The 16,885-nt window shown below is 34.9% G+C and overlaps 1 protein-coding gene across 2 annotated transcripts; it reads right to left on the minus strand.

Annotated features, from left to right (window-relative positions):
- Window positions 1-230: 230 nt before the first annotated feature.
- Window positions 231-9,017, minus strand: LOC121976428 (COP1-interacting protein 7-like). Of its 2 annotated transcripts, XM_042528583.1 has the most exons (13): window positions 8,848-9,017; window positions 8,309-8,743; window positions 7,650-7,829; window positions 7,376-7,496; window positions 7,263-7,302; window positions 6,689-6,741; window positions 5,986-6,047; window positions 5,523-5,675; window positions 5,152-5,372; window positions 3,245-4,836; window positions 1,816-2,724; window positions 1,040-1,415; window positions 231-618 (listed from the first exon to the last, which is right to left on the minus strand). In XM_042528583.1, the coding sequence occupies exons 2-13, from the start codon at window positions 8,365-8,367 to the stop codon at window positions 548-550; spliced, it is 3,837 nt and encodes a 1,278-aa protein (XP_042384517.1). In that variant the 5' UTR covers window positions 8,368-8,743; window positions 8,848-9,017; the 3' UTR covers window positions 231-547. The 2 variants fall into 2 exon arrangements, with proteins under 2 accessions (XP_042384517.1, XP_042384518.1); XM_042528584.1 differs by having other exon boundaries at window positions 1,040-1,400; window positions 8,309-9,016.
- Window positions 9,018-16,885: the final 7,868 nt, after the last annotated feature.

The raw sequence follows: 16,885 nt of genomic DNA on the forward strand, positions 1-16,885 counted from the left end.
AGCCATCAACTAGGCCCCCTTGAATGACTTAAAACAACAATAATGCAACAAACATGTACTTCCTTAACTCCTCGTTCTATTCTTATTGATCGATTTCACCTCATATCATCGATACATTGGTGGCGCGATAGCAGGCAGCAGCTATTGTTTCAACCGAAGACTAAAACCTTGCCCAATTTCCTCATATCTAAACAAACTCCATAAATAAAACGACTGGTTGTGGCAACAAATTATTATGCAATCACTGATACACTTTGCTCTTTTCGTGGATGTTTTGACATTTGATGTGTTCCATACAAATTGAATGCTCCAAGAGACAAATTTGAACAGCAATCCATAGTTAATTCTTCTACAAACAAACGGTATATGAATGCATCAAACAACAGTGTTGACAGTAGGGAATAAATAGCACAAGCTTTACTGTGACTATAAAACAATCAAGAATGATTTCTAAAAGAACCAAAATATCTCAATCCATATGCATTATATGCCTGGTAGAAGTAGATCCCACTTTCTTCCTGTTCTTTATTTTGGAGCAGAGAACTCATCATGCTGCTGCCTGTTTCTTCTCACTGTTCCTGCTTCGAAATGGTGAGAGGAGGGAAAAGGACCGAGAAACTGTGACATAGAAATAAAGCTCTATCATGTATCGAGTTAATAATGCATTGAACAGGTATGGCAAATCAAGCAAGTAGGTTACTTATGAGACACAAAGCAGAAAAACTCAGCAACATTCAGCTTCTTGGAACTGAATTTTAGATAGCATAGATATAGATGCATTGTGCACAGTTCATTCAACTGCGGTTATGGCAATTTCATTGCAGTTCAAACTCATACATAGCTTCCAAAAGTTCTAGTATTCCAGCAGAATAAATGCCATAAAAGTTGTAGGAAAGAATGGCCTTGTATTCCATGCAAAAAGAACTTTTCCTTCTTGATTTGTTGAATTAGTTTAGTTCAGTTGTTTAAGCAGTTGAGCCAAAAAATATTAAACACAAAACTGTATGCAAACTACAATCACCAGTAGCTATGATCTTACCATCACTGAAGGAAGCTGCAGCAAGAGTTTGATCATCCAAAGATGATGCGTCTGAGTCAAGATTGCCATCAGCTGAAGTTGAGTTGTGCCTCTTCCGACCAAATTTCAGAAGCTTTCTAATACCTTTTGTTTCCTTGCTCCGAGGCTTCTCATGTGTTTCATGAGTTTGATGCCCTGAATCTGGAATCTCAATAGTGGAGGCATGTGTTACAACTGTTTCAAACTCAGTTGCAGATAGGCCACCATTATAATCCGAAACAGTACTAATAGGATCCTCAAAGGAGCTTAACATGGCAAAAGGATCTTGATGAGGCTTTTCTATTAAAGTTGAGCCTGAGAACTTTGGAGGATCATTCCCTGGCTGAGGAATGACAACCTGATCAGCATGAGCACGTGTATGATGAACAATTATGGAAAATTGAAGATGGAAGTTTCATTTATGACAGATGTAAATGCTCTAAGAAAAAGCAGCAGGGAGACAACTAGAATTGCTTAGTCAACTAGTACAGTATTCAGAGCATAAAGCTCCACAAGGTGGTTAAGAGATTTATTCATTTCATAACAGTTTTTCCACCAGCAACAGAATAACGGAAAGCTCTGGCAACCAAAACCATTAACCTTAATGGACTAAATATGTGAATTTAAAATCACAAACCAAGGATAGCAATTTGCTAATTACCTAAAAAAAAGCCAAATTAGAAATAGGATTTTGTAAAGAAAAAATCTACTACTGTGATTTAAAAAAAAAAATGAAAATTTTCTTTAAAAAGGTATACCTCAGGATGATTCTGCAGTTCATCCAGCTTGCTTAGACTAGAATCCTCAATCTGACTCATAACAATAGATGAAGGAGGTGCATAAATAGATGCATTAGCTGTAATTGAACCATCTCCATGTGATCTTTCTTTCGTTTCTATTATCTCATCGGGTCGCTGGATAGGAGGTGCAGGAACCTCATTGTCTTCTAGCACCACCACTGTCTTCTCAATGACATGATTGTCATCATTATTGCTAGGTGATTTTTCATTGGTTAATTTCCTCTCAATTCGCTTAGAAACCTGAGAAGTTTTGCTTTCAATCTCTTTCTTCACGGGAACTTTGTTAGCTGTTTTATCTTGAAATTTTTCAGATGAAGTTTTTGTTTTGATTCTAAGTTCAGGAAGAGTTGTTGATTTACTTTGATCTAGTTGCATAATTTCAGCAATTTTTTTCTGGGGCTCATTGGGCACATTTCTCTTAGGAGCTTGATCCACACTTGAAGACTTAACAGTAGAAGCATGGTAAGTTGAACTGTTTTTAGGATCTGAGAGTCTTTTTATTCGGAAAGATTCTGACTTTGATTCTGAAATGAGTCCATTTCCCTTTTTAACCTCAGACAACGCAGATGCTGATCGAGTTAAGCCATTGTCATTTCCATTTAATCTGCTAGATTTGGTAGCTTTTGGGGGATCACTGGAACCATTTGAAGAGGTTTGGGCAGGTAATTTCCTCAAGGCTGAAGAAACAGGCTCTGCATCACTAAACTTCGAGCCTTTGTAAGGACTTGGTGAAGGCTTTGTGGCTGAATGGGGTTTTGCTTGCTTTGGTGTCAATGGTGGCTGGGTGGCAGTGGAACCACTTCTTGCAGCTATCCTCTTTTCCCTCTCTCTTTTCAATGCTTCCAGACGCTTTCTGTCTTCCTCTTCCTAAATTTAGGAAAATTGATAGAGTCAGGAAATAGTACAAGCAAAGGAACCTGACATATGCACTACTAGAGGAAATGGTTAAACTTAATCATCTGCAAGACCAACAATAGCAACATAAGAACAGCCAAAAAAGACCTGCCTAGGTTTTTATCTGAAGAGCTGATTTACAGTTTTTACTACCTTGTAATGTTAATCATGCATGTTTAGAATTGTGAAGTACATTCACAAACCACACAAGACTTAAATAAAAGAGTTGATTGCGGACTAATATGAATAATGTTCTTTGTTCACTAAAACTAAGGTTTTCATCAAAAAGATGCTTTCAGGGGAAAAAACAATAGCATATGAGTGTGAGGAAGCTATGAAAAATAACATGAAGATTGTTTATCCAGCATATTTATTAGAATGTGATTACCTTTCTAAACATTATTTCCCTTCTAGATCTTTGTTTATAATCAGCAACTAGAGTAATATGCATACAAGTTCCAGAAAGAAATTGCGAATAAATCATGATAATTACCCTTTCTTTCTTCATTTTCTGAAGATCGCCTTTATAAGTTCGCAGCTTTTCCGCTCGTTTTTGAGCCTCTGTCAACAAATTAAGCCTTGAGGATGCACCCTTCTTTAACAGTGCATCCCTCTTTTTCTCTGAGCTGTCAGTTGAGACTTTCAAGTTTTTCTCCTTGTCGGATTTCTTTGGTTCTTCTTTTGTGCTTGTAGAGAGATCCTCTTCGTTAGTAGCTACAAGTTTGACGGTACTCTCAACGGGAAGCTCAAAATCATAATCCATAGCTGGATCATATCCTATAGATAAACTTTCCATTCTACGATCAGGAACCATAGACAACTCATCTGGTTCAAAGAAAAGTTGGCTTCTGGCATTATCATTTGAGACTTGTGGCTTCTCGAGAGTTGTGGGGATCTCAGAATCCATGTCAATAACAGCTGTGTTGTCTGATCCAACTTCCTGCAAATTTGATCTATAAGGAATCAAAAAGGACTCATCTGTCATAGTATATGAAGAGTTCTTCGGTGCATTATCAATATGCTCAGAGGCAGGATCAATGAGTGGATCAGAAGACCTCATAACATTTAACTGCTTATCTTCCCCATAAATCATGAATTCTTCACTGCTCCTCCGCCGATATACACCTCCTGAGCGTTCTATCTGCTTGAACTGGTTATCTATTGCATCTCTTCCATAACTTGAAACCAATAATTGATCATCAGAAGCTATCTGCCTCATTCGGCTTGCCTTCCCATTAATAAAATCCATTCCTACCATTTTGTGGCCATCAAGTTCACAATAATCTCGTTCAGGAGGAACCATGGGATCACCTTCAGGTTTGCTTTGTTTGTTCTTTGATGGAGGATCTTTCTCTCCTGCGAACATGTCTTCGTCAGCTCTTCTTGATATTTCTTCAGCATTTAGTAAGAAATTTTGAAATGCTTGCCAATTTCCTGAATCTGCCTCCTCCCTGTATGAACCTTTATCATTGACATATGCATCAGAATATTCAATAGGTTTTGTTCTATGATCTTCTCTCTTGGAAATTCGCTTGGAGTGTTTGTGCTTGCTTTCTCGCACATCGGGGTGTGCATCACTTTCCTCTTCTGTTTCAGATTCAGAAGCAGACTTTGGGTCACTTTCAGACCCCCTACCTCCATGCTTCTGGGATGCTATATAATTTAAGTTGCGAATAACAACGACACCAGACTTCTTTCCCGAACGACCACTCTTTTTATGAGATTTATGACCATGAGAATTTTCATTCTCAAGATCTGATGGATTTCCATCTGCATCATCCTGTGATTGTGTGCTCCTATCCCAAGTCTCAGATTCAATATCTTTACTATCCATTGACACCCTTTTCGGTCCCTTTCTACGAGAGCTGTTATATCGAGGATCCTCCATCGGAGGATAAGGAGGATGAAAATAAGGAGCACTACCTGGATAGTTCTGGTAATAGGGAATTCCCTGCATGGGATATGGTTGAAACATAGGACCTGGTGGAGCATGCATAGGCCATTGTGGATAAGTGGGAGGCTGAAATTGACCTTGAAAATACTCCGGGTGTGGTGGTACTTTCGACTCCGAAGGGATCTTCTTATCTGGAAAAATAATAATAATAATAATAATAATAATAATAATAATAATTAATTTAAGATACAATGACTTGCAATGTGTAGAATTAGAATCGAGGTAGGGAAAGAAAAAGGAAGAAATAGGCAATGTTTCTGCAAACAAAGCTTCTATTTCATCGAAGCAATTTTTTCCCCCATGACTAATCAGCTTAGTCATTTGGTCAGCAACTAACAAATTGTACATATCTAAAATTGTATGAAGGATTAGAATTCGAGTGATCTTTCTTTCAGTCTCATGCTGATATAAAGTGAATTTAGCTTTCATGTTTAGAGTATATATACCAGAGTCTCCATTGCTATCGGCAACAATATCGCCAGCATACACACTTTGTGCATCCCCGTGATCTTTCTGAGCCATAGCATCCGCAGTAAATATAATGCCTGAGGCATTCAGAGCAGAAAATTCAGATCGCATTGACATTGCTTCTACAGCCTCAACCTCAAGCCATTGTCCAGTCTCATGCTTTTTCTTCCATAAATCCATGAAGGACGAGCAGGCTTCCCTGTTTTATAATGTGGAATACATGAAAGCTATGACAATTAGTATCCTAGTTCATTTCTTTTAAATTAATTATTTATCCTGACAAGTGCAAGATCGAGAATACAAGAACTAATAAATGTATTAACAAAAGGAAACTTGATCCAAAACATACTTTAAACGTGAGGCACCGAAATTTTCAGAAAAAGATATCAAATCTAGGAAAGTGTCCATGTCAAAACCAGCGGCTGCAGCACGTGCAAAGGCCATGCCCTGTTCTTTGCGCAATACCATTTTGCGGGTCTCAAGAACTTTCAAAAGATGAGCCCTGCACAAAGCAAAAAAAAAAAGGAATACAAGATTTATTTTGCACTAGAAGCTGTCGAGGACAATATCAGCAGAAATAGAAGCACGAGACTGATTTTTCAACATCCATTCCAATCACAAGACAGATTTTATCATTAACAGCAAAGTAGAAGAAATAGATCTTGCATTATTTTTCTCTCATTCACTGATTAAGTATTTATTTAACATCTTTTGTAGAAAACCTTGCATCTTAGACAATGCTACTAAGGTTACTTTTGCATGCTTAGAACTTATTGCAAATAATATAATATCAAAGGCATGATGGCTCATACTTCGAATTCTCCTGATGCTTGGCAGATCCATTAGAATCAGGTGGATCTGGTTGTGAACCAGGCTGTTACAGAACAAAAGATACCACGCTCAGAACAATGTTCAACAAAAAAATACTTGTATAAAAATGTGAACATGCATTGTATACATCCATCTATATGTGCCTAAGAAGGAAAGTTTAACAAGTTGTTCTATGTATCATTATCAAAATAAGAACTGATACAAATATTGGTCAATGGTTCCTGGATATGTAGCTCGCCTTAAGCATTTGATTGTTTAATAATAGTTTATTTTTCTCTCAAACTCCATACTGTTGTAATAATAGGTATAAAATCAAATTTTGCTGAAAAGATAGTTTCTTTTGTACAACTTTTTTGGCACAGCGTTTACACATTTGTGAACATTCAGAATAACATTGATCTTCAAATATCTTTAATTTTTTAATATATTTTATTTAAATAGACAAGATAAGCCTTGAACCATACATTCAAATTATTCAACTAAATTCTGAGCTTTGCAATGTGATACTATTGTTATATAGTTTTTGATTCATCGTACCCTTTTTCAACAACAGATACAGCAGCATAGCAATGTCATATCAAATCGTTCAATTTTTCAACAAAATTCATTCTACTTTATAGGTTTATGTAGGCGTATGCAATGTTATGTAAGCATATATGCAGATATGATGTATAAAATTGTTACCTTATATGGAATAATTGCCTTTCCTGCATCACTATCAACTGAAGACTTGGTAGCTACACACAAGCAAGTGATGGTACCAAGGTCAGGATAACCAGAAGTACAAGAATTGAATAAAATTTGAATCTACTCGATAATATGAGTCCATTCAATACACATAAAATACAAGGCCACTCACTTAGCTAAATCTTTCAGAAAGTTAAATGAAAATAGGCCACTAGCATACAGGATGTAAGATCCTGTGGTTCCATAACAAGACACCCAGCATTTGCTAGAAATATATGATTAAGTTAGATATACTGAAAGTCATCATCACGAGATGCTATTCTGGTGGAACTCCACTTCTTATGAAATACTTTGAGCATGTTGAAATAGTTTTTATAGTGCTGCTTATGCACCACAGGTGACCAAAAGTACTCTAATGTAAGGATACTTACTAACCGAGCTACTAGTCTGCTTGACATAAATTACAGCTAATTTAGCCCTTTGGTCTGTGACTGCTAACACACCCTAAGCAATCTGAGTATAAATGTTTTGACTCAAAACTAAATGAAGTAATTAGATCAATCTATTTTACCTTCGAAAGTTTCTGCTGGTTTGCTTTGATGATCTTCCACCTGCCAAATCAGTAGAAAAAGTCATCATAAGCTTTACAACTGACATATGAATGACTATACGTGGGACGCGTACAGTGCTTGAGCCATCATTTCCATTTCCCTGAATAGCAATCGCATTCTCAATCTGTAAGATCTCCTTTTCTATCGTAGTTACACGCTCTAGGACCTCAGGTGTGCTCACGAAACGAACAAATCTGTTCAGGATCAATAATTAGCCACATGCCAAATGTTTCTATCAGATGATAAAGTGCAATCACGTTGTAGAGAGGGTAGACATTTCTGTCCCAGAGAAGAAACTACTCACAGCAGTTGATTGTAGGGTTAAGCAGCAGAGATCTTTTGCTTACCTCTCTACAGTTCCTTTGGTGAACCATGTAACATCACTCTCTGTGTCTGGCTCAAGTATTATGGAGTAACCTCCTTTAGCAATCTGATCCTGAGCAGTCTTCAAATGAGGAAGAAAAGGAGCCATCAAGCCAGATGCAAGTTTCTCTGTCTTACCATTTGCTACGATGACCAAATCACACCTGTTGAAAAAATTTACAAACAAATATTTCACACTAACATCCAGTAATCTACAAGAATTTCTCTCATAAAGACCCAATCAACCCCGATAGAAATGAGTTGGACAACAGCAATATATTTTGCAAGTCATTATCTACAAAGATGATAGAAGGGAGATGGATCCATAACATTCCAACTGATACAATATATGTTTTGTAAAGCGAGAAGGCAGGAAATTCTTCCGAATTAAATAACATTATTGGCCATTTGCAGTAGTAACCAAGAGTATTTGGACTAGATTCATGCATCTAAAACCTCAGTTAAAAGCATTAAGACTCCTTTCATTTTGGGGAAGCGATGTAATGGTGAAATCCATCTTCTAGCATCGCACTCCAAATCATTGTGAAATTTTCAGTAATGGATTTTTTTCTGATATAGAAAATTTTCAAGCAGCTCCTATCCACTTAACCCTAGAACATGAAACAATGATCTAGAGAAGTACCTGGTTCGAGTAGGCGTGAGCTGGAAGACCGCCGAATCTAGCTGAGCGTCCGACCTCATTGCCCTAGAAAACAAATGTTTTGGGAAAAAAGTTTCGATCTATGGACAAAGGCCAGATCTTTGATCCCTCTCCTCTCTTCCCCCTCTCCCGCCTACACTATATGTCTGTATCCCCTCTATTTCTCCATGAATCTCACTTCAAAAAATCGAGAGAAAATGATTAAAGTTAACAGCGACAGTTGCTCGGACATGAACAAATTTTGAAGCGACAATAGGCGAAAAAAAAAGTGACTAAAAATGCTGCCTTTAATGCTGGAACACTCTTCAAACGATGGCAGCAAGTGGATCTTAAAAGGACACAACAATTGCAGGTAGTAGAAAGCAAAAATTCCTGAGACAGTGAGAGGAGAAAGGCCAGGAGGAGGAGAGGAGGTTTCTGAACAACAAGAACAAATAAGCGAATCAATTAAAACGCAGAAGATTAAACTTGAGGAAGAATAAAAATCGTTTCTTTGGATGAAGGAGATAAGCAGTGCTCACAGTTGAGAGAGAGAGAGAGGCATGGGATTCAGACAGGACAACTTGAGAATTTGTGGAAGGGAATAAAAAAGCAGATTATTCAAGCCAAAATAATGGTGGAAAATGTGAGAGGGGGAAGAAAGTATGATTGCTTCCTTCACAATAAAGAGAATCGATAAAATGAAGTGGAAGTGGAATACTGCCATTGAAGAAGAAGGAAGAAGGAGGCCATTTTGGGTAATTCAATTGATAAGAATAAGAAATTGACATTCTCAACTGGAGTGGTTGCGGTTAGATTTCTCCTTTCACCTTCTCTATCCTCTCGAAGAAAAACTCTCAAGTTTGGAATATTCCTGGATTACAGGAATTTGAAAGCTCTGATTTTTTATCAAATAATTATGCATATTCCAGAAACAAATACACATTTACATTCATCAGTTTCCATGAAATTGAAATTTTTGAAGAATTTTTATGATCTTTATGGGGGAAAAGGTTATGCTTCAGTCGAGGCAATGCATTATGCATGTTGTACAGATGCAAAAGAGCAGGAAGAAGACAAGATCCTCATCACATTTCAATTATGATTTTTGTTGCGAAAAGGAAGCAAACTTGTAGTTGCAAAAGCCTTAAATGCTTTTAATGATTGCATGCACCTAACTAAAGGCGTTGTTAGAGAGAATTAATCTTTTGTTAGCAAGACTGCTAGAAAGAATTTAATCTTGTTATTCTTATTTTGAACGAAATTTTTTATAAAAAATTGCTAAATAATGTACCTTGGAATCAAGAGATTATATTAGCCTTTTTATTTTCCAATCTTTTGTGCCTAAATAAATTAATAATATGTTCTTTAAAGTACTGCTCCATGTGTCTTTTATTATAAATTTATAATTAAGCTCCAGGACTAACTCTATTGATAAGTATATGAGACAATGACTATAACAATTGAGGAGTCAAAATTTTATAAGATATTTTATAATTTCTGTGAATTCCGCTCATGCATTTACTAATTTGAATTCCTACTTAACTCTCTTTCAATGTATAAGACAATCATAAAAGGGTTGTTACTGTGGTAATACGCATTTTTTATTATAAATTTATGACCCATTAAAATTGTATTTGGAAAAAAAAAAGGTTAATCTAATGTCACCCCATTAAATAATGTTTAATGGTGTTTAAAAAGAGTTTAGAAATTCTAATGATTTTATAACGGAATTAACCAAAGAGCACATGTAGATTTAGAAAATTCTCAAAGAATGCATATAAATTTGAGAATGACCAACTGACACACTGACTTAGGTGTTTTCTCGTTCTTCCCCTCCGGCAAATATTAGTTTTTCACACAACTAATTTTTAATGCATCTAAGCCATATTTTAAAAAAATCTAGCTCTCATCCTCTCTTCGCTATATGACATTGAGTTTTGTGCTTACCATACCTCTTCCTGGTATTATAAATGCAACATCATCACAAACAATAATTGAAATAAGTAATGGAGGACATCATTGGACTCCTTGCAGTTTCATAAACCCGTATGACCTGAAATGAGTCCAATCAAACATGTTTAGGTCTATAAGTAGGTTCAATCAAAACTCACTGATAGATCTAAACAAGTCAAATTGGACTCATTTTCAGGTCTTCTGAATTTTTAGGGTTATAAATAATCTAACGATGTCCTCCATTGTTTATTTTGACTTTTCCAAAGATGTTATAATGTCATGCTAATTTTCAATTATAATGTAGTCTCGGTCTTCAAAAAATCAAGCTCACGTTGGGCTTAATCTGAATCATACTAGACCTAGTGGATCTGAATCAGCACTACCACGAGCCTGTATGATTCAAATCAGGCCCAACGTGAACTTGATTTTCTGGAAACCATGATTACGTTCTAACTGAAAGTTAGTATAACATTGTAACACCTCACGAAAGACCGAAATAAGCAATGAATGATATCGTTGGATTCCTTGCAACCTTAGAAATTTAATGATGGACCTAAACAAGTCTAATTAGATTCATTTCAGATCTTATGGGTTTATGATGTTGCAAGGAGTACGACGATATTCTCCATTGCTTATTTCGATCTCTCTGAAGGTGTTACAATATTATGCTAACTTTCAGCTATAACGTGATCCTGACCTCCAGAAAATCAAGTCTACATTAGGTCTGATCTGAATCAAACTAGGCTCGGAGGATCTAAATCACCATTACCACATGTCTGGTTTGATTTAGACCAAGTCCAACATGGGCATGATTTTCCTAAAATCAAGATCACGTTCTAGCTAAAAGTTAGTATAACATTGTAGCACCTCCAAAGATGTCGAAATAAGTAATGGAGGATACCGTTAGATTCCTTACAGTCTCAGAAATTCACAGAACTTATAATGAGTCTAATGAAACTTGTCTAAATCTATTAGCGGATTTTGATTAAAACTCATCTAAACATGTGTGATTGAATTCATTTTAGATTCTGTGAATTTTTAATATTGTAAAGAGTCCAATAATTTTCTCACTTATTTCAAGTCACATTCATGATGATATTGAGTTTATAATCGTAAAAAGAGGTATGATAAGCATGGTGCTAGAGAGTGTGTGAAAGACTTGATAAGGTCACGTGCATTCAAACAATAAAAATTAATTTTGAATTATTTTTTTTTTAAATGTAGCTTAGATGTATTAAAAATACGCGTTTAGAAGGCTAATATTGGTGGGAGGGGTATAACTTAAATCAGTGCATGTTGGGTCATTCTCAAAATATGATACATTATTTAGAAATTTCCTGAATCAGTGCCCACTTTTGGTCAATTCCAGATTTTACAATTTTAAAAAGAATTTTTAGGGAAATTATATATAATCTATTTAATAGTATATTATATGATAGTATATGTTTAATTACCGACTTGAACTTCTTTGGTCCTAATGATGAGATTGAAGCGTATGGAAATTCTCATTAATTTCTTCTAAAGTAATGTCGGCGTTGGTTGCAACATATCTTTCATTGTTTTTTTTATATATATATCACATGATGGCGGTGACTTCCAAAATTATAACTACAGTGAGTTGTTCACAATACTTAAAAAAAAAATAAATGATTATACTCCTTTTAAACGTCTCTTAGATATATATTGTTCCTAAATTATATAAACATAGGATAAATTATAAGATCAGTTTATAGTTGATCGTCAGGATAATTTAAGTGAGTTATTCATCTACATTATGAAAGAAGAGTGAAGGATGGAGCTAAAAATTAAGATAAAAATAAATAAAAAAATACCTTTTTCAAATCGTCAAAGGAACACTCACTTTTATTTTTTATCAAAAGAGCGTCTCACCTCACATAAAATAACATAAGTATCTTTTAATATTATTCTCATTATTATCTCACTTATATCTTCCACTTAAGCATAAATGATGTGTTATAGCAGCTACGATTTTATAGCTGCTACAGCTATAACAATTGTATCTTATAGTTCTAGCAGTTATAATTTTATAGTTATTATAACTATAAAGTTGTAACAACTACAATTCTATGACTGCTATAGTATGAAAAATAGTCTTAATAAAGATGACTAAAATTTTTCAAAGCCTCAGAAATGGCTTTAAATGATAAAAATTATGACCTCTTAAAATTGACTTAACATTCACATTGTAGCAGTTATGATTTCGTAGCTACTACAACTGTTTAACAACTACAAAACTGTAATTGCTACAATCGTGTGACAGCTTAGTCGCAGTGGTTATAAAACTGTAGCTATTACAACTGTATAGCAACTATGAGTTCATAACTGGTATAATGTGTTCCGTTCAGAATTTAGGTGGGAAATATAGACGAAAGATAATAATAAAAATAATATGATGAAAAGTAGTTAGTAATTGTATAAATCAAAATGGAATGTCATTTTAATGATTCCAAAAATAACGAGTGTTGTTCTAATTTTTGTCCAATTTCATATGGGACAAAATGTGTGTTTACGTTGAGGAGGGATGACCATATACATATACAATTTTTATACCCCATACCTCTTGTACTAAAAAAAAAAATTGAGGGGAAGGGGGCTTTGTTAGCATTATTGTGATTGTTTTTTAAATAACTCAGGTGGATATATCGGATAAATGAGAGCACAACTGATATGCATTCAAAAATCAATCTTCAAAGTATTTGTCGTGTTTGAAATTCGAATTCCTTATTAGTCTTCTGAATATTTTACATTTTATTAGTTGAAATATTAAACATAGCTATCAGATTCAAAGTGGTCGTTGATCTATTAATTAGGTCATGTCATTAAAACGATAGGTTAACGGTTATAGTCGATTCGATGACTAGGCAAAAGTTGGGCCCTCTCTCTTCAAGTTGGATGTTGCCGTGCCACCAGAGAATTTATTTCTAAGGCTGGCACAAGGTCTTTTTCTCATTAGACGACTCATATTGCTTTTATGACGCCCTATAGAAGAAATGGAAAGGACTTATAGATGATGGTGTAGGAGAAAGGCGACTCTCGGTTGAGAATGGAGGATGGAGCGAGAGTTTATAGACCTTCATGGTCAAGGGTGATCCATAGTCATGACAGAGGTTAAAGAGGCCTACGATTGATGATGCACATTAGAGAGGACTAAACATGATCGTGGTTTGGAACTGATGATTCGATAGTTTGGAATCATCGGTTCGACGGTTTTAAATAGGTCGACCCTTAACCTTAACTGTCCAAGACTGTTACAGTTCACGATTCGGAACCGCTGGTTCAGGGTTCACCACAATTAAAGATTATTATGTTAAAAAAAAATTAAAATTATAAATTAAAATTTATTGTAAAAAAAAATGTTTGCACTTATTTAAATTGCCTACATATCCTCTTAGGGTATAGAGGAATCAAAGCACATATAGTTCTTTACATTTTTATCCTTTACATTGTCACTCACTTCCATTTCCCGTTCCTATCGTATTCGTTCCTTTAGTATCAAAATCTTCAATTTTGTCATCTAAAAGTTGCATTCCTTGAATTCTTTTCTCCGTTGTGGTCCAATCGTCCAGTAATACTTAGGCTTCCAATGAGTCGGGAGATAAAGTTAATCGTCGTTCATCTAATATGTTACCGTCAGCACTGAACGTCTGCTCCACAACAACAGTTGGCACTGGACAAGCTAAAATTTCTTTGGCGATCATGGAGAGGAAGGGAAAGCTTGAGTCTTCTGTAACCACCACTTTAAGATATCGAAATTTTCGCTATCTGTTTCATTAAAATCAAAAGAAGTCATAAAATAATTCTTAAGTTCCTGTGTGAAACTTGAGGATCCTCGTGGACGTTTTATCTGTTCTTTTAATAAAAATTGTGATTTTGTAAGTTTTAAATTACTACTAGTTGTTTGTTGTATTTCAGAAACATTAATTTTTGTTCCATATTTTATATAATATTGATTATAAATATCATATAAATAAATTCTAACATTATATATAATATTAACTAGATCAGGAGAAGTCTTTAATTGGAATTAAAGCGTCGTAATATAAAGTTAACATTTCTGGTAAAACTTCTAATTTAAATATAGGATCTAAAGCAAATGCAATTAAATAAATTTTAGGAATAAAATAAAATATTTTTCCCATTTAATTTTCATAGCAAGATGCAAGGAAATAAAAATTCATTATTAATATGTTCATTTAAAACTAATACTATATTCGAAAAAAAATTTAAAACTAATTGAGCAGTGGGATAATAAACACCAAAAATACTACAAAAATAATAATTAATAACGATTAAATATTCCGTCGGTATCTGACATTACCAACGGAATACCGATGAAATTTACGGTATCAGGAGTCATTTGGTCGGCGATTCAATTTACCGATGGAAATACAATTCAGTCGGTAAGGTCCGACGGAATTCCATTTTCCGTCGGTAAATTTAACGACTGAAAACTTTTCCCGTTGGTAAAACAGTAAACGGCAGGTAACGGAAATTTTCAGCCGAATAAATTCCAGCCGAAAATTTCCCGACGGAAACTTCATACCGTTGGTAAATTACCGACGGAGTTAAAGATTCCGTCGGGAATTCCCGACGGAAATATAGATTCCGTCGGTAATTACCGACGGAATTACGAGTTCCGCCGGGAATTCTCGACGGAATCTATATTTCCGTCGGGAATTCCCGACGGAATTGTTAATTCCGTCGGTAATATATCGCAAAAATTACTGTGCTATCGATATTTTATCGACGGAAACTATAATTCCATCGGTAAAAAATTGAAAAAAAAATTAAAACCTGCTCTTGTTTTACTCAATTCTCATATACAATTATACAAGTCATCACAAGCGATGGCATCACAAACACAATTCATACATATATCACAATCCACACAATATAAATCACAACATACAACAAGATCACAATATAAATCAATCCACAATCTCCAAAATGCAACATACAATATAATACATAAACATAAGTGAACGGCAAATGTAAAATCTCCAAAATACAATAATATCCAAGTGTGAAGTGCTCACAATCATAAATATCTAAAAGTAAATAAGTAAACGACAAATACAAAATATCAAAAATACTTACCATGATACATCAACTATACATATATCCAAATATAATCCTGTAAAAGTTAAATACAAGAGATTATGATTAGAATAAATTGATGCAAATGTAATAGAACTCAAACATTATAATATATAACTAATTTTACATGTAAAAAAAAATACCTTGATTATATTTTGGATAACCAATAATAGTGGTGATGGTGAATGTATCAATATGAACTCCTGAAAAATGTAAAACATTTTAAGATAAACATCTAATAATATCCCAATAGAATAAATATATTTGACTTAATTAATTTCTAAGAAATTCTAAAAAAAATCAAGTTATAGTTGAACATACCTCAAAAAAATCTAATCATCAGCGGGGTCTGATGGGTCGGGGTCTGATAGGTCTCGGGTCTCCTCTGACTAGGGTTGCTGTGAATGTGGCTGTTGTGATGGGTCCCATCTAGCAAAGATTGCTTGCATCTGGGCCAATGCCTGCTCTTGAGCAGCCCACTTCTTCTCCCACCTCTGATCCATTGTAGTCATTTGAGTCTTCAATTCTTGGGTTTTCTTTCTTAATGACTCTACCTCAGAAGAAGAAGAAGAACTCACACGACCCCTAGGCATCCTGAAGCGATCAAATATCACCTTGGCCTGGGAGCCAAGGTCGTAGAGGGAGGAGTTCTTTGTCCTTCCACCCACAATATCATAATAAATTTCATTTATTTGTTGGGTGGATAGATCCTGTGACTCTCCTCCCTCTACCGGTGGCTGAGATGCCTGAGCAACCCTACTTGTCATTTCCTCCTATGTAGAAAAAATATACAATTTATATCTTATACATAATTATTAAAGCTAATTAATCATTATTAAAGATTATATATAAATTGCAAGTAAATAATTTAAACCCTAATATTCTTGGATCGAAGATCAACATATGTGTCATCTTTTCTGTGATGAGTCTTGAGAAAGATCTCCAGGCAAGTGAGTTGTCTTTCTAAAGAACGCTCCTGCATGCACAAATAAGGTTGGCTAAAATTATACAAGTTTATTAATAAATAAAAATTTGATTTATATAACTTTAAATTAAAATCATCAGATCTATAGCGTGCTCAACAATAGATTGAGATCCTAATGTATGCTAAGCAGATCCGGTACTCGGGCCACCTGACTCTGTATTCCTATTCTCTCGAGCTTTTAGAATCTTTGTCTGCCATCTTTCTGCAGACCAAGTGGTCGTCCATACACTCCAAATCTCGTTGGATACATAAGCTGGCTGTGTGTCATCCTTTCTCACATAGTATAATAGGTCTTTGTACAACTTGGCACAATAAATATTCCAAGTTGTTGCAAATTCTACCTCGTGCCCATCCTCCCACGTATATTTTTTCTACAATTAAAAATTAAAATTTTAGTATATTAAAGGATAAATATATTGTGCATATTCAATTTACTTACCACAAATTCTTGATAATAAAAATTCTTAGTTGCAGCATCTACATGTCTCCATGTAGTACCAAATATGCAGACTCTTTCATTA

The sequence above is a fragment of the Zingiber officinale genome, chromosome 4B (genome assembly GCF_018446385.1).
Source record: "Zingiber officinale cultivar Zhangliang chromosome 4B, Zo_v1.1, whole genome shotgun sequence".
Lineage (NCBI taxonomy): Eukaryota > Viridiplantae > Streptophyta > Magnoliopsida > Zingiberales > Zingiberaceae > Zingiber > Zingiber officinale.